This window comes from Eumetopias jubatus, unplaced genomic scaffold (assembly GCF_037043125.1).
Source record: "Eumetopias jubatus isolate StellerSeaLion01/CBP00866 unplaced genomic scaffold, mEumJub1_p1.0 scaffold_3, whole genome shotgun sequence".
NCBI classification, from domain to species: Eukaryota; Metazoa; Chordata; class Mammalia; order Carnivora; family Otariidae; genus Eumetopias; species Eumetopias jubatus.
The window spans coordinates 184,617,734-184,642,640 of NW_028274809.1; the positions used below are offsets into that span (position 1 = coordinate 184,617,734).

General features: G+C 39.1%; 1 protein-coding gene across 2 annotated transcripts in view; it reads left to right on the forward strand.

Moving 5' to 3' along the window:
• The window catches only part of ITGBL1 (integrin subunit beta like 1), a 206,451-nt gene that overhangs the window by 171,129 nt on the left and 10,415 nt on the right, over positions 1–24,907 (forward strand). For both annotated transcript variants that reach the window (XM_028112090.1, XM_028112091.1), the window contains one exon: positions 11,893–12,009. In XM_028112090.1, the coding sequence (XP_027967891.1) occupies positions 11,893–12,009 (117 nt within the window). The remainder of the gene's footprint in view (positions 1–11,892; positions 12,010–24,907) is intronic.

Sequence of the window (24,907 nt, forward strand, 5' to 3'; positions counted from 1 at the left end):
TAAATACAGTTTAATAAAATTGGTAGAATTTTGTGAGTGATATTATCTTTCTTGCAGAGATTTTTTTTTTTTTTTTCTGGCAGACATGTGCAAAGGCAGATAGATGACCTCAGTCCAATTAGGGATTGAAATGACTTTTAAAGTGAAAACCTGGGACGTCTATGTGATGTTTATCAATGCCCTCTTTCAAGGTCCCTGAATTCTAATTACTGTTTTTCTAGCTAGATGAAAAACTCAAAAGCTCTATTTCATTTATTCATCTTTTAGATGTTTCTTTCTTCTTGCGTTAAAAAGTTTCAGATCAGATTTGACAAATGCAGGAAGGGGATTATTTGCATAGAAGGTAGAACTTATTTCCCTGTGGTATCTTTTTCTTTAGGATTTTGGCCACTTAAATCAAACTGCCTTGGCAGCCTTTGACTTAATCTTATATATTGAGTTTTTGCTAGTGAAAAATTATCGCTGAGGCTAGAGACAAAATGGAGATAGGAATTTCAGGTGCAATAGGAGTTTGTTGAAAAGTAATGCCAATATAAAATACCTTTTAAAGAAGTATCATTACTTAATATAGAAACCACGAGTTATCTGAAATATATTATTGGCAGAGGGAAAAAGGAAAGTGGGATTTCATACTGAGGTAGAAACATACTAGCAGTGAAAAATGGAATACTACTTCTGATTATATAAGAATATACAACGTTATAATATATGTGGGTCTATTTGTTGCAGCCTTTTACTCTTTAAGGTATATGTTTATGTAATTCAAAAAATGTTAAACATTGTGTCACAAACAGGTATCATAGTGGTACTTAGGAAATCCAAACTATTAGTAATACTTACAAATAGCTTTCTATTTCATTATCTTTAAAAGTATTTATCAAGTAGGTATTCCCAATTTTGAAAATTTTTAAATTGATAGGTTAAGTTACTCCCTCGATTATAGAGCATATAAGTGGTCAATATTAAATTCTGTCTTAGGTCTTTCTGGGTCCAGAGCACAAACTCTTAACTCTTATCAGAGATTCCCTTCTTAGGGAGCTTACACCTTGCCTTCCATTATGGACTACTCTGATGGGTAGAATGTTATTTATTACAGTATATTAAGCCCTGCTTCCTTGCTACTCTTACCTATTAAACCTGATTATGCGAACTGTGCTGTAAAATACCAAAGTTAAAGTAAGGTTACTATATTTACAAATTTTAAGTTTATTGAATTTCTGACATTTTTGGCTGTGCAGTTCCCAGGCTCTGCATATGTTTGACACTGCTTTATTGAAAAAATTGGCTGAAACCCTGAATATGATGTTAAAGAATATTTCCCAAAACTGAATGTAAAATGCGTGGGTAGGTATATGCATAATTATTGATAAGACTTTATTTTTAAAAGAAAATTAGCTACACGGATACATTATGTCTAGAGTTTTACTTACATATTTTTAAATTTTAAAATATTTGTATTTTTAAATAATTTCAAACTTAGAAGATTTAAGAATAGTATAAAGAGCTGTTTTCAATGAACCATTTGAGGATAAATTGCTCACATGGAGTTCCTTCACCCTCGAATTTAAATGTATTTTACATATACATTCTCATATATGTATACACATATATATACACAATGTTTTCTCTAATGGTTTATGACTTTCAGAAATCAGCATTATTAAATACAGAAGCAAAAAATAATACAAACTGGGGCACCCGGGTGGCTCAGTCAGTTAAGTATCTGCCTTCAGCTCAGGTCATGATCCCAGGGTCCTGGGATCGAGTCCTGCATCAGGCTTCCTGCTCAGTGGCGAGTCTACTTCTCCCTCTCTCTCTACCTCTTCCCCAGCTCATGCTCTCGCTAGCTTTCTCTCTCTCAACTAAATAAATAAAACCTTAAAAAAATACAAACTAAGTTATTAGTAGAAAATATTTCTTTTTGGTTTATTTTTTCTTAATTTTAAAAGCCTACCTTGTTGTTGATGGAAAACATATTATGTATTGTGATATGAATCTCATTGTTCAAATTATTAAATAAATTTCCTAATTATCCCTGATGTGGGAAGAAATTTCACACTTATTTCAAATCAATTTAATTAGCACTCCTGAAATATGTGTTAAGGAAGTGATATATTCACTCACACTTTTGATTTTTTTTTTGAAAGTGACAAAAACCAAGAATTTAAAAGTGACTATGGCCTGATTCCACACTACCCTTACATTGCCCAAATAAAGTTTATTTTCAAGAGACTTTCCATAAAAACATTTCTCTGATTCTGTCAACCACAGCACTCATACTGGTGAATGGCATTTGTTACCTGTGACTGTCTTAGGGCATTTGTCCCACAGAGTCTTTCATGGTGAATTACAGTTGTATATGTTTATTTATGACCTAGAATGGAATAATTAAAGTCAATACCAAGAATAGGCTTGGATGTGATAGGATCTATGTTTGCAGAATCCCTAAATCTTGTTTCTGAAACAAGGGACTGTCCATTGTCTAGTTAATGGGTGCACCAGCTAGGAAGAAGGAGATTCTGATTTCAATTGATGTTGGCCACCTCATGATGGGCCACACTGATCAATTACTTAAGCTCCACATTTCCTAACCTCAGTCATTCACTGACTTTTAAACCTTGGACCTGCTGATTGGTTTCTGGGTTACACTGGCAAATGAGTGTGATATTGCTTCCTAATTTATAGATATTTTGTTAGAAAAAAATGAATCTTGAGTAATTGTTATTTTAGAAATGATCTTAAGGTTGAAATAATGAGATAATCTAATTTAGAGGTCCAATAGACCTCCTCTGTGACACTTTGTTCGACACATTGGAAAACCCTTAGAGAAAAGTGACAGCTGGTGTACCAATTTCCCATTTTCTAGTTTAGACACTCTAGGGCAGACCACAGAAAATTATATTAGTACTACGTTTGCTTAAGTGTCTTCTTAGTCCATGACTGATTACTTTAATCCTTGTGTACTAAGAAAGTACAGACAGAAGAATTGACATTTATCCATGTTTTTAAAAGTCATGAGCAACTCTTCCTTGGTTGGTAATTGTGATGTCAATGTGGCTTGAATTATAAGACATCTCGGCACCCATTTTGAAATGGGAAGGGGAAGGTGCCTCTTCACTTTCAAATGTCTGATGGAAGATTACTTCATTCTTGCACACAAAAATATTTGTACTTAGATGAAATGGTACGGAATATTATAGTTCTCAAGTGTTTAATTCCTCCTCATAGAAATTTCAGGAGAACTTAGGATGCATTTGGCAGGAGTTTTTCTAGTGCAATCAGGTTGCTATGGTAAACCTATTATTTTAGGCAAAAGAGGACTGTGTTAGTAAAGTGCTAATCTCTTTTCTGTTTCATGTGAGCCTCTAATTACTATCTAGCTATTGAGCGTGTACTGCAAGTGTGGTTTTTACCATTTTAAAGAGTAAAGGAAAATAAGGTCATAGAGAGTGTGCCTGCTGTTACCACACTAGCAGGTTCATTCGATAATACAGTGCTCTTAGTTAATCTCATTCTGGATCTGGAAATACAGGTGTTTGTTTTTTTGTCTAGAGAAATGGAATAGGAAAGGAATGGATTTTATGTGAGTGCCTGAGATTCAAGTCTCCCAACGTGTTTTCTATTTTAAAAATGTAAACAATATCTATTGTTTATTGGGCACTTAGCATATGCCAGGCCCTGCCTTATGTACTTTATATGCATTACAACATTTAGCCTTTACAATAACCTTATCAGTTTTATGATTATTCCCATCACACAACCATGATAAATTAGGTTTAACTTGGTCTTCCAAGGAATTACATTTAACAGTGGACATCCCAAGATTAGAATCTAGATTTATTTAATGTCAGAGCCCATGCTTTTAGTTGTATCAGTGCCATAAAATGTATTTCCCTTTTTCTTTACCTTACTGACATCTTAACAAACACTTTGAGACTCATTCCCAGGTCACCTTTACCCGGAACTTTTTCTAACCCTGCCAGGTATGTGTGCTAGTGTGTTTTACCTTTATTCCCTCCACTATTAAAAGTTTTTAAATGTCCTTAATTTTGTATCTTCAGTACCTAACATAATACTTGATCCATAGTTGATATTCAAAATGTGTTTGTTGAGTGAATGAGGGAGTGATCAAATTGACACAGATATTCAAGGCTGATGAGCCCAGTTGCGTCTACTGTTGAGCAAGAATATGTGTTAGCTATGTGGTGTAGTTTGAAGGATGTGAGAATCAGTCTCCACCTAAACACCTCAAATGAGAGCATATGGGGTGGAAATGATTTGTGTGTGTGGTTGTGTGTTGTGTTTTCAGTTATGGTTTCTGGAGATGTTTTCAGTCTTTAACAGTTGCAATTCAGGTCCATACATCTACCATGTTGGTATCTGAAAAGTCCAGATTTGTACTCCTTCACAAATGCACGAGCTTATTACTAGTGGAAATGGAGAAGATTCAGTTGGTCATTAACACCTAATGAAGTATGGGTTTACCCAATTAGTTCATGAGGGGACTCTTCCCTGTTAATCCATGAGATTAGGAGGAGCATCTGTTTTGTTTATCTTTGTAGCTCCTCATCTGGCATACAGTAACTAGTCCCTGATGATTTGAAGGCTGTGCCCTGTGGAGACCTGACACCTTAGAAAGAGAAGTTTGAAGAGAGTGGTGGGAGGAGAAGACAAAGTCTAAAGACTGAGAGATTTGATACGGTTAAGATTGTGTAAGAAGAGGAATCCAAGAAGAAAAGAAATACCTGGAAGAAAGAGGGAGGGAACAAATATGGTGTGTGTGTGTGTGTGTGTGTGTGTGTGTGTGTATGAGAGAGAGAGATGGGGTGGTTGGTTGGGGGACAAAGGACGAGAGGAAGAAAAGGAGGGGAAGAAAGAAGAAAAGGAGGAAGAGATAGAGCTTGAAAAACAAATGTCACTTTCACAATTTCACATCATTAGGCTAATATTAGTTTTGGAAAAAATAACTTGTACCAGAGATGACTATCTTTTCTTCAGGTAATGCTGACAGATATGTCTCCATTTTCATTAGGAGAGAGTCACCTGAGCATCCTTGACTATTAAAAAAGGCAATCAACAATAGTTCTAGAAATGATGGAGGAATGAGTTAAGCTTTCCATCCCCTCACTCATTCTGTGACCTTGAGAGACGACCTATGGATCCCTTTTCATTGTATGACCTTAAAAAAGTCACATGATATCTCACTCCCAGAGTTCATTTTCCTTATCCATAAATTGTAGGGCTAGTTGGACTTGATCATCCTCCATGATTTTCCATCTCTAACAATCTCTGATTTTATGAAATAATTAAATGAATATTTCTACCATAACTGTGCTCTGGCAGTTAACAAGGATAAAAACTAGTGAAATTAATCAGTAAGGTTGGGTGTTTTTAGTTTCAAATTTTTTATTTAAATTCCAATTAGTTAACATATAGTGCAATATTAGTTTCAGTTGTACAATATAGTGATTCATCACTTACATACAACACCCAGTGCCCATCACAATAAGTGTCCTCTTTAATACCTATCACACATCTAGACCATCCCCCCCCCACCTCTCCTCCAGCAACCCTCAGTTTGTTCTGTATAGTTAAGAGTCTGTTTTATGGTTTGCCTCCCTCTCTTTCCCCAGCCCATGTTCATTTGTTTTTTTCTTCAATTTCACATATGAGTGAAATAATGGTATTTGTCTTTCTCTGATTTATTTTGCTTAGCATAATACACTCTAGCTCCATCCACATCATTGCAAAAGGCAAGATTTCATTCTAATTGATGCCTGAATACTATTCCATTGTGTGTGTGTGTGTGTGTGTGTGTGTGTGTGTGTGTGTGTGTGTGTGTATACCACATCTTCTTTATTCATCGATCAGTTGATGGACACTTGGACTCTTTCCAGAGTGTAGCATTGTTTATAATGCTGCTATAAAAATCAGGGTAAATAAATACAGTTTTAATCTTTCAGTTTCTAAAAATATAAATGAGTCAGTCTACCTTTTATAAAGGTGTCAAGCTGCTCTTTTATTTCATCTTATAATTTAGTGGTACAGAGTTACCCTATATGTAGAATGACAGTCCTACTTAGTCCTACTTCTTAGTATTAAAATAATGTTATTTTATTTGCATATACCTTGAAGCATCTTGTAGGCAAAACCCAAAACACCATAAATGAGGGTTTCTCCAGGCTATATCAGATAAAATCTTACTAGCATAAAATTTCAGAATTTTCAAGTATTTTAGTGAACCAGGTGACTTCCCTTCAAAGTATAACTATTTTAAATTTGCAGTTTATTTCCATGAGATTTACTAAGTAATATAAGTAATTTGCTGTTGATGATGATCATTGTGTATTATTATTTCTATTGTGAATGATCCATTTTTGTCCTTCGTCTATTTTTCCTGTGGGTATACATTATTGATTATTTATATATGAGCTCATATATATAGTCATTTTTTTATTATATGTTTATCTGTGCAAATATTTTGTCTCAGTTTATTGTTTATGTTTCAGTCTTATGTTATTTTTTTAAAATATTATTTTGTTTCAATTATTGTTTATGGTCAAACTTGTCGTTTTTTTTAATGTTTCTGGTTTATTGTCATGTTTTGAATATTGAATATTGTCATGTTTTGAACCTACCTGAAGGTTATGAAAACTCCAATCTATATATCTACAGACCATATGATTTTTAAAAACAAATATTAAAAATATTTGACCTTTCAGTTTCATAATAACAATAGTAAATTTTGCCAATAATGCTCAAAACAATTAAGCTTGTGATATTTGGAAATATCATTCTCCAACACTTTCATCTGGAGTTGATACCTAGTGAAATGAAATGAGCTATAGGGGACAACAGAAATTACAGACTTATATAACTCTTGTTTAGACTTATACTTCCTGATCAAGTGCTTTGCATAAAAGAGAGTCTTCATATTTGCTGAATTTCATTTGAGAAATATTTTGGAGTAAGTGCATTAAGGTTTTAAATTTTAACCTGATATTTAGGAGAAATGTACTCCAAGGCAAACATGCACATGTTTGAAAGATGTTTAACTCTCTTAGGGAGTGTAAGAAATTTTAAATTAAAGATGATATTTAAAGTGAGGTATATTTTATTTATTAAAATGACTAGTTGTGCATAGCACTATAAGCTGTACATTGTTGTCTTAGAGTTTTTCTGTATTTTAAGGAAGTGTCAAATTTGAAATGTTTAAGTAAAATCTTTTTAAATCAGAACTTCTAGGTAGCTGCCTTCGTTCATTACTCTTTGCTAATGTATAAGCCTTAAAATACAATTCATAGGGATTTCAGTCCTTTATAAAATGATATCATTGGACTGACTTTTTGTGTGTGCTTCAAGATTATCTGCTTTTTAAAAATTTAGTAGGAATGGGCAGACTCAGTGTAAAGTTCACATAAGCTTTGGTTGGATGACATTGATGATGTTGACTAAATTAATTTCTTAGATAGCTATTTCTGTCCTTTCCATCTGTTCCTGAATTATCTTTTCAAAAATTACTTGGCTTATTTGTATTTCTTTGAGTATATCTTTCTTTAGATTTTCCTCTCAATTTGTTTAAAAAAATAGCATTTATTAGTGCTAGACATGCCAACTTCCATTATCCTTCATTCTTACTTATGTGAATATTGATAGTCATTTGAGAAGCCACATTTATAGCTTACAACACTAAAGCAGTCATTGAAATAATAATATCATTTAGCAAATAAATGAAAGAGATTGGACTCAATTTCTTATTAAAAAAGACAATAAATCTGTACGTCAGGGTTTCCTACTCCATCAACAGAGAACTTTGCTGGCTGCCAACAGGACACAAATCTCACTGTCAGCCTGGACCACAAAAAGTTCAGTATTTAGGGTCTGATTCAAGCATGTACTTATCCAGTATGAAGTTTGCATTCAGTGATCTACTAGTGGTATGAGCAAATTACTGTGGGATCAGAGAGAGAGAACATGTGTTCCAGGGAACCGAATAGGGATGACAAGGAAGGTTTCATAGAGGACAGGAGATCTGAGCTGGCCGAACAGTGGGTCAGATTGTACAGAGAAAGTGGCAGAGCTCAAGCAGAGAGAAGAAATGGAGCAAAAAGCAATGTCTCTGAACATGAGTGCACTGTGAACATCGAACATATGCTTCGAAATGTGAGTTGGACCAGGTGTGGAGAGCTCTGTTGAGGAATTTGATCTCTGCCTTGAAGGTCTACGGGGACTATCACATGAAAGACCATTACATAATCGCAGGCATGTTTTAAGGAATGGATCTCAGGGAGAGGTGTGGGGGGGCTAACTGGGTGATGGGCATTAAGGAGGGCACATGATGTAATGAGCATCTTATATAAGACTGATGAATCACTGAACTCTATACCTGAAACTAATAATACATTGTATGTTAATTAATTGAATTTAATTTTTTTTTAAAAAAGTGGATCTCATGAAATTTCAAATTGGAAGGAGAAGAATAGTTCATTAAAAGAAGGAAGGAATCAACTGTGTCATCAGGTGTTTTTAAGATTTGGTGACAGATCAAATGATGGTGACCTTCTCCTGATAACAGGACACAGGAAGAGAAGTATGTGTGTAAATAAAGAGGATGAGCTTGCTGTGGGACAGATTTCATTGATGTAACTGTGGGAGACACAAATGAAGGTTTTCTGGCAATTGGAAAGGAGCATGTATTGTGGGAGAGACATCCAATTCTAAATTCAAGTTCAACCATTAAAGCTCATGTGTTGTGGGAATATTATTATTAAACCATTCACATGTGATTATTGTTTATTGCATCTATTCAATAAATACTGATTCAAAGATCATGAGGACACATGAGAAGGCAGTTGATTTGCTGTATTTGTGCAGGTGTGTGAGGAGGGTGCAAGTATCACTGATTTGGTGATGTTTACTTTGGATCTTGAAAGATGAGTAGAAATTTACCTGGCAAGTATATGTCTTCTATATGTCTTACCTGGCAAGTAAAGTAGAAATTTACCTTGGCAAGTAGTGACTAGACTTAAGTTGTGAACTAAGACTGCAAAATAATGCACTTTAAAATGTAGACTGCATGAGCAATTTACTCTTCTTTACCTTTCTATCTGTAATACATTAGCCTGTCTTGATTCTTGGTTTTTTGCCTTTCCATATAAAGGTACTATAGCCTATAAACTGTGTTAGAGCTATATCTGTAAAGTAATTTGGCTAATAGTTGGCTTGATAGAGCTTTTGAAAACTCCAGCAGATACATGACCAAAAAAAAAAAAAAAACCCACCAAGAATTGCAAAGTGACTAATTATAATCTGATATTTGAAAAAGATACATGAATTACAATCTACTAGGGGAAAAAAATGGACTTACGACCAAATATGAACACTTTGCAATCTAACTTTATAGAAGAAATACAAGACAAACTATCCATAATGAAAACAATGAAATGTAGGTATTTGAACATATATGCCACTATTTATTTATGTATTTATGTATGTATTTATTTATTTATTTAAGAGGGAGAGAGAGCATGAGGGTAAGCAGTGGGGAGGGACAGAAGGAGAGGGAGAGAGAGACTCCCAAGCAGGCTCCACGCCCAGCACGGAGCCCAACATCGATCTCAGGACCCTGAGATCATGACCTGAGCCGAAACCAAGAGTCGGATGCTTAATGGATTATACCACCCAGGTGCCCCTGTATGCCAGTATTTAGATCATCCTTTCCAAAGAGGCACAGAAACCAATAATGCATATCCAGGAAACTTCCTGAATGCCTTAAAACATTAATAAAATTGTCACCATAAACATACACCCTCAAACTTAAAAATCTATGTTGACTTGCTAACTAGGACTGCATTCCCTCTCAGGAATAATGTGGTTGATGTTTCCCGTATCTGCTCACAAAGGACTAGTTAACCGTATGCGGTTGTACTGCTGATAAGATTGTATAGTTAGTCTGTGTCTCCAGAGTCCGGATTTTTGTTGTCATTCACACACACACCCCATGATGATGGCACATATGTTTATGGAGACCAGAAGGTCACTGGGGATCAGGAAAAACGGGTTCCAGCACCAACCCTGCTAATGTCTACTTCACTGGCCTTAGACAGATCATTCAGCATCAGCTTGGTTGGGTTTTCTCATCTGTTAAATAAACTGTGGGAAGTCATGGATCCTCCTGACATTTTACAAAAAAGTAAATGTGTGCTGGTATATATTTCCAAGGAGAGATCTGAGGTCTACCAGTTAGAGTTCTTGTCTGTGGACAACAGAGACCAACTTCATTCACTGGGATGGAGAAGGATTTTATGAGAAGGGTTTAGGAGCAGAGTGCAAGCGTGGACAACCAGTTTGTGCAGCACCCCAGGGACGCAAGGCCCTGCCAACAACTCGCCCGTCCTGCCATTACTTTGTGTGGAGTTCCTCAGCTCCTGGTTGCTCACTGCTGTGCTTGCTGTTGCTCGTGGTCCTTTGCCACAGACCCTGTGTCTTTGCTCTCACCCGCAAGAAGCAAAGTCCCGGCCAAGAGTGTCTACTGTGTCCCTCTTCTGTCCACCAGGGCATAGGAAGAGGGAGTATCACCAGGGAAGGAGATGGACTCTGCCTCCTGCTGAACTTGGGCCTGTTTCCAAGTGGGAAGAGAGACTGGTTGAAGAGCAGCCAGAACCCCACTATCTATTGCAGTATCTTTCACCAGATTCTCAAAGGGACAGTGACCCTACCACTTCTGCCAGAAAAGATTATGAATCACTGCATTAGATTATCTTTAATTACAGCTCTGAAATTATATGATTCTAAATACTAATTTTCCTTTCTTCCATCATCTACCAACTCAGAATTTCTTTAACAAGATACAAATGCAGCACCAGAATGACTAACAACATTGGAGGGTCAGCCCCAAAGCATCTTATGATCATTTCAGTGGGTGTGTAATTATGATGGTTGGGCTAATGACAGAGAGTAACAGATGTCTCAGGGTAGTCACCCAGCTGAATGTCTGCCAAACCAGTGCCAATTCCTCAGGCAAAAGGAATTTTCTTGCTCATAGCCTTGTGGTGCTGCATTGGGTATATTAAGATGCAGTCTGGCTTCATGGTTAAGTGCACAAACTTTAAGGTTAATGAGGATGGATATAAATTTTGAATCTATTCCTTATGAGCTGGTTTGCCATAGGAAAGGAACTTGGCCTCGGTATGTCTGTTTCCTGTTTAGTAAAATGATAGTGATAATTCTAGTCAGTGAGTGAAATGGTGAAAACAAAATGATGGAATTGAAAGAATTATAGTGTTTGACACATAGTTACAGCCCAAGAAATAATGATGACAGCCATAATGATAATAGTTAAGGAATTCCTAAACTGTGAACCAAACTCATTCCAAAAAATGTTTATACTTTAAAATTTTAAGTCAAGAATAATAAAGGTATTTAGAGATTTAGGTCATGCACTTTGATATTCCATGGTAAAATGAGTTCTATAAATTATAAAATTGGTGCCTATAAATAGTCCTAAAACATCACCTTGAAATGCAGCAATGAGCATTTTTTTTCTTATGTGGCCAATAGACCCAAAATAAAAATATATAAAAACATTTTTAAATGACATTATACTAAATTAAGTCAAAATATATATGTTTTGGTATCATCAAATGAAGTTGAATATGAAATGCCCAGAGGGTTTCATAACTGAATTAGTCTTCAAAAATGAATGAAACAAGTGTCACTTCAGTCCCCCGGCCTCCGTGGCTCTTGTGCTTGGGCCTCAGCTTACCGGAGGCAGGTAAGAAAAGTTATTTGCTGAACTGTTTAACCAGGCTTCACCATGTGCTTGTGTCCTTGGGAAGCCCGGCCGATTCTGTGACGCTCCTAAGCCATGTGCTCTCCCTGTGCGTTTTGCAGGTAAATGCGAATGCGGCAAGTGCACCTGCTACCCTCCAGGAGACCGCAGGGTGTATGGCAAGACGTGTGAGTGTGATGACCGCCGCTGTGAAGACCTGGATGGCACCGTCTGTGGGGGTGAGCTCTCCTCGTGTTCTCCGCCACCTGCAGCCCGCCTGCAGCCCGGTGGCCTGCCTGTCTCACCCTACTGCTTGCTTGCTTGCTTGTTTTCTTTTTTTTCCTTTTTTTTAAAGGAAACTCTGGGGCACCTGGGTGGCTCGTTCGGTTGGGCCTCTGACTCTTGGTTTCAGCTCAAGTCATGATCTCAGGGGCCTGAGGTCGAGTCCTGTGTTGGGCTTTTGCACTCGGGGAGTCTGCTTGGGATTCTGTCTCTCTCTGCCCTTCCCCCTGCTCATGCACTCTCTCTCAAGTAAACAAATAAATAAAATATTAAAACAAATAAGGAAACTCTGTTAAAAAGAAGATCAACTTAAAGCAATATACAATTAGACCTAAAAGCATTATATAATTAGGTTTGCAATGATCTTTATCTTCTTGGACCCTTGATTTAGGGCTATGTGAAAACACACAGTACGCTGGCAACAAAAGGTCGCTGAGATTATACTAGCTCCTGTGAAGTTAGTGACAGGTTTTGCTGCACTTGATCAGTTGAAAATGATGTTTATTGTTCTCTAATAAAAACCGGGGCGGGGGGGGAAGGAGGTATTACCTACCTATGTGAAAAAAAGCAGTATGATTACACTCAGTTTACTTACAAAATCACAAAAAATGGACCCTCCATTTCCATGATGGCTCAGAGACCCAACAGGAGCTGAATGACAGTTAAAAAAAAAAAAAAAAAAAAACTACAGAGGGAGATCGAGACAGAAAGAGGTCAGTCAGCACGGAGTCCCGAGGCTGAATGTAACAATGTCTACTGAGCTCCACCCAGCCGAGGGGATGGGCTGCTATCATTCCCTTCTTTCAGTCTTGCAAGACTTCCTGTGTCTGAGGTGATGCATGCCAACTCCAGCTCCGCACAGCTGTCCGCTACAGTCCCGGTGAACTGGCTGTGCCAGCCTACTGAAAGACTCTATCTCTCCTCAGACAATGATCATAATGTAATTGGGTGCTGTTGCTGGAAAAAAAATCAAAATGCACATCCAGCTTATGGAAGGTGGGGACACCATCTGTCTCACATCCATGCGTGTCTCTCTGTTCTCTCTCTATCCAGCCATAAAACACTGGCCTTTGGAGCAAACATACTTTCTTCTTTCCTTTCTCCAGAAGCCAAAGGAAAAGGACCTTTTTTTAAATAGGTCTTAGGCCGGGTGTCTGTCTCCCCCAGCCCTGAGAGATTGCTCCTGCTTTCTTCAGGTCACAGATGGAACAGGGAGTGAGGTTGGAGGCGTTCATGTCTCCAAACTAAAAAGTGGTAGACTCTGGATTTGAGCTCTGATGTTCAGTTCACAGATCTTTCTCAGTACCACAGTTTTCCCCAGGGTGACATCAAACTGTTTTGACTTTTTGTCTATATTCTTTTTGGCTTGGATTTTTTTCTTCAGTGGTAGTTACCAGAAATATCTAAGTAGATTATAGTCTTTTTTTTTTTTTCAGTAAGTGCCTTTATGTTTAGTAACTCATTTAATTCTTACAGTGATACCTAAAGCCCACCTGGCACCTAGAAAGAACCACTGACATGCCTTTGCTCTTGTGAGCATCGTCATGTCTCTCACATGCAGTGTCTACCTCACATGGGTCTCCTTGCCCATCTGCCTTGGTAACTTGGTTGAAAGGGTTGATATTGTAGAAACCTGTTACTTCTACATACCCATTAAATTATATATGCCATTCCCCCAGTGAATCTGTCTCTCTGTCTCTCTCTCTCTCTGACTTTGGGGAGGAACTCAAAGCTGACAACAGATCTATATAGCTCCATGCTAGATGAGATCAAACATTTACAAGGTAAGCGAGAGAATATCTCACAAGGTAATAATTTTTTAGACTAATTCTTGACTCTGCTTGTCTACAGTCTGTATTTTGTCCATCTACCCAGAGTTACTGTGCCCCAGGGGGAGCTGATTTCCACTAGCCGAACTAGTAAAAGACCAGTGTATAAGCCAGAAAACCAGTTATTTGATATACAATGAGAAATATAATTGGACCAGAGACTAGAACCCTTTGTAGAGAAACTCTGTGGGAAGTAAGATTCTGAGATAAGGATTTGAATGCAAGTAATTTATTGGAAAGGTGAAGGAGATTTTGGTAGGGGAGTGGGAAAGTGGAGGCAGTCAGTTACGATTGTGTTATCAATCCTGTTACTGCTGTGGTCAACGGGAGCTTCATCTGGGAACCGGAAATGAAACCCTGGGAGCCGGGTAGAGCACACAGTTCTTAGTTATCCATCAGTCATGGGCTGAGGACTGCTTCTAGGAGGCCTTAGCTCCCCTGCCACGCCCAGCATGCCTCAGAGGTACACATGGGATCTCAGAGCAGGCTTCTCTGCCTGGCCAAGACCTTGGGGCTGAGAATTCCAGGTGGTGCCATGTTGAAGTCCCCAAAACAGTAAGGGTGGTATTGGTGGGCACAATATCATCTGCCAAAGGATTACAACTCTCATGCCTGCTGAGCTGAGTATGTTCTCTGGATGGTGTGGCGGACACACCAGCAGAGTCTTACTCTTTAATACTGTCTAGATTTTGCCAACCATCCAATCCAACCTTTCCTGAGACAGGATGTAACACTGTAGGTTACACAATGGCTATAGACATGCAGACGCATCTTACCCCCCTGCTGTAGCCTTACTTATAATTTGGGAGAGCCTTACTCACACAGTGAGAAATTGATTCTTGGGGGGCTTGATCTTACCGAATAGAGATGGTATCATAGAACGTAATTATCAGAGGACAAAGGCATTTTCAAGTTTGGGGAGAGGGTTGCTCCTGCTCAAGAGAGGGCCCAGCCCTGCCAGTGGTGGACAGATAGAAGCCAGATGTGCGGTATCTTTGATCACTATAATGGGATGCATTCCCTCAGTGCTTTTTCTTAAATCTTAGCAACCAGCTCTAAAAAAAAAAAAATCACCTATGCATTTAATTTCATATTCTAAATTTTATTAACAAGATTTTATTGACCAAAGTTCTCTGAATACTTTTCAAGTATTAAAGGGAAAAAGTCTTGGGAATTTTCCTAAAAAAATGTCTTAGGTTATGCATAATTTCACTTTAATAGTTGAATAATGTCCTTGAGAAATTTGGGGTTAGGATGATACTAGTATTTTAAAAGATTGTTCATAGGTAACAATGATGTGTTTCTCTTACCCCCCTTTGCTTCATCAAAGCTCCTTGAGCTGACCAGCCCAGGTGACAGGGCAGGCCATTAAATTCTGCCCCCTGTTCCTCCCTAGGGCTGATGCACGCATCTTTATATATTCTAGTGAGTATTTTTTGCTTCTCTTGTCATTTACTTGTGAATCTTTACTCTGGATGGTCCTTCCTATTGCTTGGGGAGGGATAGTTCCAGGAGCGAGAGGGAGAGTTGTCCCCATCAATGGCCTGCTCATGTTTATCCTAAGTAACCTACAGCTAGAAAAGCTACGTATAACCTACAGTCCATACACACACTCTGTTTAGTATTCCTCAACAAGACACTGTCTATTCTTCTTATTCATGGTAATTATAGTCTATAAGTTTGCTGTGAACACTGAATTAGCGAATACTGAATCATTGTTCCTGAGAGAAATACGGGGCCCTGTTCCTGCGTCTGGTCAGAGGATTTTCATGAACAGATCAATACGTGCCCTTGTATTATGTATGTTTCTGTCTAAAAGCACCTTGTGTAATATATAGCTGATTTGCTAATATTGAACTCATGGCCAACAGCCCTATAACTCACACCTGAATGGAGGTTATGTAGCAGATGCTTTCTCTGGAAGGTACATTACAGCCTTTTTGTACTTAGGTACACAACGTAGCACTTTGGCACTCTCCTTAGGGGCCATCTTAAACATCAAAATCATCAGCAAAAAGCACAAAAATGTGAAGAGCAGGGCACTAAATATACTGCAGAAAGAACACTCATTTACAGTGTAAGAGCTGAAACAAGAGGTGGAGGGTGATCTTCTTTGACCTTAGCTGAGAACGTGAACCATTCTGCCTATGTGCCCCAGTGACCTGGAAAATTTTCCTGAGTATTGATTTCAGGGATACAAATACATTTTAGCAAGTACGCAAATTCTCAAATACAGAATTTTCAGATAATGAGAATCAGCTGTAATTCGTGTTCTCCCTGGGAACATTCCCTCCCACCATAGCTTTGCACTTGGGCTCAGAGTGTGATTTCCTTGGGCCAGCTAATAAAGGTACTGTGATTTTAATTTGTTTCTTTTCTGTGCACTGCTTTAAGGGAGGAATTACTCGAGCCTTGGTTATTATAGTCTTGAATTTCATCTATGTCTCAACTGTTCTCTGGAAAGAAAATGTAAGAGACATGCCATTAATTAACATGTTGGAATCTACAGTAACTTTAGGACTAAAGTATACAGCATACTAAACCAAATGAGGATATCACAAGTTCCTTGACTTCCCATGAGCCTTTATGTAAATGTACTTTAATATTTAGAAATATAAATGGCAATATAGTACAGTAGTTAAGACTGCAGTTGGGAGGGGTTTTTATTCCCCGCAACCCTGGCTCTGACACTTACTAACATTATTTAAGATAGTTTACAAAACCTCCGTTTCTCACCTATAAAATGATGATCATAATATGCCTCTCATAGGGTTACTGTAAGATTAGATAAGTTAATGCATATAAAGTACCCAGCATATACGTATCATACACATGACATACATATATGTGACGTACATATATGTGACATACATATATACCACACACATTAGATATTATTACTGGTATATATGCATATAAAGAGAATGACAGACATAACAAAGGCAGAATTTTATGCTGTGGACTACTGTAAACTCTGTGAGATGTGTAACAGGGTTCCATGTTTGCTTATTAATTCCTTTTGTAACAACAGTTTATTATTCAGAACTGTGACTTTCTGGTGTTCAGTTTTAGATGGAACGAGTGTTTTCTCCTGTTTACTTTTTGCATAAAGCAGTCCTTCTCCTTACACTTGACAGTGAGCTACCAAATCCAAGTGGCCGCTGTGCATCTCAGAAGTATTTTCAGTGGTTCTTACTCAGCAGTGTACCTTCTGTAGGGCATCTTCTCGTAGATTCCCCCAAGCATGGAAGAGCACAATTAGGAAGGCACCGGCCAGTGGGGTTCCTCAAGCCACAGTATGCATTGCCAACGTTTCTGTATTTCTCAGTATATCTAAAAATATCCTTTATCATAAGAAAAACCCCTCTTCTTATTTAGTAATACCTTATCATGCATATAGCACATAATGATAATTAAATCAGCAAATACTCATTGCATACTTATTCCATGGAAAGCCCTGCTCGGCCCCTCAAGCATACACTTATCCTTAAATACTTTTCATTTCCTCGATGTCATTCTCTCTGACCTATATGCTTATAGCATTCTTCTTGGTTCAGTGTTAAGCCCGTGGAAAGTCGCTCTACCTCCAGCTATTCCACCTAACTGACTCTCCCTGAGGTTATTGATAAATCCTTGTTGCCCAAATCCCAGGTGATTTTCAATTCTCATTCCAGATGACCACATTAAAACACAGGGGTTGTGGTTACTCTGAAACCCCCATGAACTTGTCTCCCCTCCGGGCCTCAGAAACACCTGTCCCACCCGTTTCTTCTCCCACTTCTCATAACCACTTCATTTCTTTTCCTTGTTCCTCTTCCTGAGCCTACCCATAAATCTTAGTATTTCCCTTGAAATGGATTCTGGATGTCTTCTGCTGTTTGTTGTCCTCGTGCCATCTCAGCCTCTCCCACATTCATCTTCAGGTCAGTCTCTCAAGATGCTTTCTTAGCTCCGTTCTCCTTAGCTCCAGACTCTTCAAATTCTAATTAAATATTTTCGTATGGAAATTCTTCCAACTTCTGCTTGGTTGAAACTGAAGTTATCATTTATTTCTTCATTAATCCAGCAAATATTTATTGAGCCTCTACTCTTTGCCGGCACTGGAGATTTGGTGTTGAATCTATTGGGGCTTACAATCATGGTTGAAGGGCAGACATTGACAAAGGAATGGGGGGGGACAATGAGCCAGATGTGCCGGAAGGAGAACCACTAGTTCAATGGGGACATACGTAATTGGGGGATTTAACCTAGACTCTAATGCCTCCATACCTGGATAACACTATATGATGCATAGTATGCGCTTTGCACATATTAATTGGCTGAACATGACACCTGCCATACTGGGTGGTAATAGGATGGGTAGAGCTCAGCCGGGTGCAGTGGTGGGTATGACAGGGCGGTCACAGAGAACAGTGTGTGCGAGGCATCTGTAGGAAAGCGAGAGTAACATCCAGGAACATTTGAGGACCAGAAACCCTGGATGGTTAGCGATTGGAAAGCAAACGGGGAAAAGGTGTGATGTGTCTTAAAAACCATGTTAATGATTTGAGGTTTCACTCAAAGGATGATAGGAAACCATAGAAGGGGTGTATGATCCCTGTGGTGAAAAAGTACCCTCTGGCTGGAGGGTGAAGTATTCATTGTTCGGAGGAGCTCGTTGTTAAGGCTGGTGGGTGAATATGGATGTTAGGAGAGTAGTCCTGGTGAGAGGTGAGGGCAGTTCAGCTAGGTAGAGGACAGTACAGTTGGAAAAACTTGGGTGTGTTGGTGATGGCATTACCAACAATATGGACACGAGGCTAAGAAAACCCTTACCTTGCTGCAAGAGACTCTGACCCTCTGTTAAACTCCTAGTCCGGTTCCCTGGGAACAGATGAAGATAGTATACGCCAGTGTTACCAGACAACATTGCTCATGGTAACAGTGATCTGTGATTGATAAATTTCAACTAGATTGGGAGGGAATATGACTGAACTCTAAATGTGTGATGGGAATGCCATGCCCTGGTGGGGTTTCCGGGAGCTCTGCTTAAGGAATCATTAGGAGAGATTTGGGCTCCTCTAGGGCATAAGGCTTCCTGTAAGCCAGGGAAGCCTCAACATCTGTGCCGTATAGGTCTCATCTCTGGGCATCTGGGCTGTGTTATCATAAGAGAAGGTAATTCCCATTACCACCATATTGAGCTGTCATCCTCATGAATTGCTGCAAGGACTCGCATGCAGAGGAAAGTGTGGTACCATCCTGCTGCCAAGATGTGGTTCCAGCCTCCTTTCCTTCCAGGGAGACTAGTGCCAAATGTCAGCTCAAAGGCTTAGCGGGGTCCCTGCTGCCCCAGGAGTATGAACAGCACTTACAGAAATCCTTGATTAAGGAATGAGCGAAGGGCGGGGTAGATTCAAGGATGAGTCCCAAGTCTGAATCCCAAGTTTCTGATTTGAGTAATTGGATGGAGGAGACAGTGTTTTGTGGCACCAACTGTCTCCATCTTTTTTAAAAATGATTTCTTCAAAGAGGGCCATGGAGATGGAGAAATTTGGATGTGTCGTGACTTTGTCCCTTTTACCTGGCACTGTATTCCTTAGCTTCGCTTCTCCTTAGTAACTCATCATTTTTCTATTCTTCTATTAGTCTTCCAAATTATCTCCTTTAGGGAGCCTTTCTGAAATTCTTCTGTACTTCCTCCATACTGCAATACCTTCATCGTAACATCACGCCATTTCACTGTAAGTGTTCTTGTGTCTCTTTTCTTCAGATCTCTACACTTCTCGTGGATACAATAAGAGCCTCTCTCTTTCTCTCTCTCATTACTGTATCCTCAAACTTAGGTTAAGGATTGATCCCAAGATGTTTTTTTTTTTCCTTTGAATAAATTGAAAATTAACAGAGCCACAAATAAGGGGAGGGAGAGACAGAGAAAAAGAGAGAGAGACAGAGACAGAGATCCGAGTTTGAAATCAGAGAATTCTTCAAGTGGGAATGAACATTTGACCTGAGCCTTGAACAGCTAATATTTAGATGTGTGGAGCTTGGGTGTGAAGGTCATTTTGGGTCTGGGAGGGCTAAGCAAAGGCACAGAGATGAAAAAATATCTGATATGTTGAAGGAATGTATTTGTTTCATTTTCTTACATCAGAGCTCATTCTCAGCTGCTCTTGAATCCATCCTTGGGAAGGATTTTTTTCAAACTACTCATTTATCATGTACATTATTTTACTTCACTTATTTTATTTTGCTCATCTTTAGATGTTTGGACATTATAAAATATTTTACATTGATTTTTTTATTTTTCAACATTAAAATAACTAAAAATATAATGAAAAATATAAAGGACAAAATGAAAATCCTTCATAAATCTATCATTCAAAGATAATGTCTGATGATATTTTGTTGTATTTCTTCCTACATTTTTATGAGGGATAGAACTTTTTTTTTAAATCTTGGTTTATGAATCTTCTGTGGCTATTTTGATATTTTGTCTATAGAAAGTCCGCATTCTATGGAGTGTGTGTGTGTGTGTGTGTGTGTGTGTGTGCGCACTCTGCTGCATTCTTTCAGAGAAGATTTAAGTGAGTAGAAGTCATCATTTTCTTATAAGCTAAGTGAGCATTACCCCACAGCAAGATGAATGTGAACCTCCTGTTCTGACAGATCAGGATTTGGATTCTGGCTCCATTTCCTACTAGCTGTAGTAGCTTACACAGGTTATTTGGTCTCTGCCTTGGTACACTCACGTGTGTGGTAAGCATCATAATGTCCTCCGATTTTCTTTACGGTGAGAAGAAGACATAAGGAATGAAACGTGCCTGCGACTGCGGGCCAAGTGGGCATCCCGGCATGCCCTGCGCATGCAATGGAAGCATAAGATTGAAATGTCCATCTTCAGGGGCACCTGGGTGGCTCAGTCGTTAAGCGTCTGCCTTCGGCTCAGGTCATGGTCCCAGTATTCTGGGATCGAGCCCCGCATCGGGCTCCCTTCTCGGCGGGAAGCCTGCTTCTCTCTCTCCCACTCCCCCTGCTTGTGTTCCTGCTCTTGCTGTCGCTCTCTCTCTCTCTGTCAAATAAATAAATAAAATCTTTTAAAAAAAATGAAATGTCCATCTTCAGAACAGGACAAAACAATGCATCTGCCTTGGCCATCTTAAAGCATTAGCTGCGGAGTTTTTGGAAGCAAGGTGGCATCCTATGAATCATCAGTTCTGTGTCTCGGAGGAGTGGCAGCTCTTTGTACAAAGCATTTAGTTTCCCCCTCACGTGGCAACCAGGGGTTAACGAATCTTACTAGTAGGAGTGTGTGAAACTCATTAATATCATCCGTCTGGTGTGGCTTCAGAGGGGAACAAACCTGAAGGTCACTAATATGAGTCATTTTCTCCATTCACCATCAGACACCGAGCCGTAGTTTGCGTGGTCTTTCACCTGGAGAGATGAACTAGAGCCCTGTGCATTCAGCGTGTGGCCAGAGAGCCAAGCAGGGACAGCCTGAGTATTTTAGCAAACGAGGACTGAGTAAAACCAAATGCATCCATAAACCTACCAAATCAGCTGGCACATGAGAAATAACTAGCCCTGCTTATCCCTGCCTAACAGGAACCCTGAAGATGATGAAACCAGTCCCAGTGGGTGGGGTAAATTAGCAATTGTACCTGAAGATGAATGTAAATAATTACACAGTTCTAAGCAGTTCAGTTTTGATTACACCAAGATTATGACCTGAAAATGAGAGTCATGAAAATGACTGGCAAACAGAAGATTGGTATGAAGTAAGACCCTTCTTACTTTAATTAAGTTATTGATGAGTCACGTTCAATGATCGTAGACCACATGCGGACCTTCTCAAAACATCTTCATTAACAATGAAAATTGTATGTGATCTGTAAGTGCATGGATTTTTTTTTTAATCAAATACGTCACTACAGAAAAAACATGCTCTGTCCAGAGTGATAATCCCTAAGAATTATTCACTTTTTAGTGGTATTCGATTTTAAGATTTCACGAAGAAAATATATCCACATGTTGGCTCATGTGTGTTTAATTGTTTTAGGTTAATAGAAACTTAATCAGAGACCTCCCTCCTGTCCTCCATTTACCCAAGATAGGAATAGGAAATGGCCTGCTTATTGCTTTTCTTCTTTCCTCTGGGGTCCTGGAATAGCTGCCGCCCATGGGTCCCATTGAAGAAACAAGAAGGGATAATGAAGAGCCACCTCTTAATTACACAATCAGTTCACAGTTTCTTCTGGGAGTTCTTTAGTTCATAGCTGTAAATTGAAGGAGAACATGCAGCCTAAGAATAATGAGGATAGTGACCGCCAGGCGCTGCGGGATTGCTCACATTGACCAAGGTCTCCAACCACTGACTCAAGCCAAGCTTCTCTTAGCTTGGGTAGCAGGGGGATTATCTCCAGATGACATCCTAAGTCACAAACCTCTTTTCTGAGTTCCTAAGTGTACCAGTCAGGGCTGTAGGTAATCCACAGAAATATACCTGTAGGTTGTCACTCCAGGGATGAGTGGTGAGGGGACTACCCGAGAGCCATCAGTGTCCCACACACCTTTGTCTTCGCTTCCGCCCTTCCGGCGTGACTTTTATGGTTGTGCTCCTAGAAAGCCTCCAGTGTGTCTATCTTCTAGGGAAGAAAAAAGGGAAGAGAAAAGGGCAAAGAGCAAAGAGCAAAGGATACATGCTGGCTGAGTCTGTCTCATTTTCTTTGGATGACAGTAGCTTTCCTGGAAACCTCACGCAAGAGATTTTTCTCTTATATCTCATTTGTTAGAGCTGTGTCTTAGATCAAAAGGAGCTTGGGTAATCAAACATTTTCAGATGGGCATATTATCACCTCCCTGAAAAAAAATGAGTGTCCCCCTAATATTAACAAGGGGAAAAGAATATTGGGCAGGCAATATGGAGTACCTGATACAGTTAGATCCACTCATGGGTCATTTTCCTAGTTGAGAAACATCATTGCAGTATTTTAAGGAAATGTATCTCAAAGCCAGTGAATTTCACTGGAAGTGGTCTTTGTCTAGAGCAGCACTGTCCAGTAGAATTTTCAGAGATAATGGGAGTGTTGTGTATCTGCCTCATTTTACCCAGGAGCCACTGGCCACACGGAACTATCAGGCACTTGAAATGTGACTAGTGCACCTGAGACACTGCATTTTAAATTTTACTTAACTTTAATAAATTCAAATAGTCATGCATGACTGGTGACTAATATATTGGGCAACACAGGTCTGGAGCATCCTCGGTGAATATTTTGGTGTAGGGGAAGGGAAGAGAACAGGAAGAAAGAGCAAGGATGGGGATACCAGCAGCAAGGAGCTAAGTATCTGGGAGAGGTGAGTGGCTCTGGAAGTGAAAATCGAATGGAAAATTACTCACCGGTGTGAAGACTTGGGAAGTCAAGTGAAGGCCAATTTAGTGTACTTCAAATAGTTCATTGGGCTGGATCTTTCTAAGGTTCATTCTAGAATAATCTGTTGTACACTTATTATATGAAGATAACTTATCACTATGGATTCAGCCACCCAGCAGACACGTTGTTCTTACTGAGTGGTATATATGCATTATACTCCAATAGGTCTGCCACCCTTGGGTGCTTCATTTATACGCCTAAGTGACAGCATAGTAGAGATGGTCTGGCAAAAGCTGACTGAAACTATTCTCATGGTCTTTTTTTTTTTTTTTTTTTTGGACTCCAATTTTCAGGAACATTCCACTCAGTAGGCCACCTTTATGGAAGAGCTTCCCTTGTCATTTTATAAAATTGTCTCATTGTCTTCCTTCTTTACTAGATGTTCCTACCTGTTCTACTTCTCCTCCTCTACCCGAGCCCTAAATATTGGAGCTCCCCAAGATTTATTTCTCCCTAGGTGGGCTCATTCACTTCCAAATGTTATTTATTTTTTTTGGAAATTCCAGCATATATAACTTAGCCCTAACCTGTGAGCACCAGACTTGTGTCACCTGCTCATATGACCTGTCTACTTGGTTGATAAGAGCATCTCAGACACACGGGGTTCAAAGCAAGAGCTGATTTTCTGATCTTTTCTGCTCCCCGCCATGCCATCCTGCTGCTTCCATAGCTAACAAATAGCATCATTATTTATATTTCCCTAGCTAGAAAACTAGTCCTTTCGTTCTCACTCACCACGTCCAATCCAACACCAAGTCCTATAGGCACCACCCCCTCTGTCCGCTCTCCTCATTGGTGCCTCCACCTTTGGCACCTTCCACTTGGACCGCTGCAACTCTCTCACTTTCCCCATACTCAGTGCCTCCCAGTACACCTTAATCTCTCCCACCCAGTTGCCAAGCTGAATTTGCAAACTGTAAATCATATCATATCACTCTCTTGCATAACACCCTTCAGTGATTTCCCATTCTTCTGAGAATAAAATGGGAACTCCTTACCAAGAATAGACAATTCCCTCTGTTCTCATTCCTGAATATTTCTCTGGCTTTGTTATTTATTCCATTTTTTTCTTACTCAATTTTCTTTGAACACATTGACCTTTTTTTCACTGCCTATAACCTGCCAAGCTTTCTTATTCCAAGAACTTTTCATTAGCTTTCCTAGAACATTGGCTATCTTGGCTTCTTCTTATCCCTTGGGTGTCACGGAGGGATACTTCTCCGACTACTTCTCTGACTACTCCAGTTAGCATTGTTCTCACTGTAGAATGTACTAGTGCCCTCTCTAGTTCTCCTACAGCTCAAGTGTATTTGTGTCCTTTTTTCTACCCACGTGAACTATAGGAACCATGACAGTAGAACTAGTATGATGCCTGGTGCACAGTCAGTAGTTTCTCGAATGGATGCCTATATCATTAAAGTTTATTTTAAGAAGATTGTATAAAGATTTTAACAAAATTTGAGGTAAAGAAAAGCCACATCAATGGCAAAGCAAAACATTTAAATACCAATGCATTTTGACCATTGTCTGGGCTAGATGCCAACCTAATTTTGTGGAAGGATGTGATGAATGAGCTCATAAATGAAAAACAATCTCCTATTTCCTTGAAT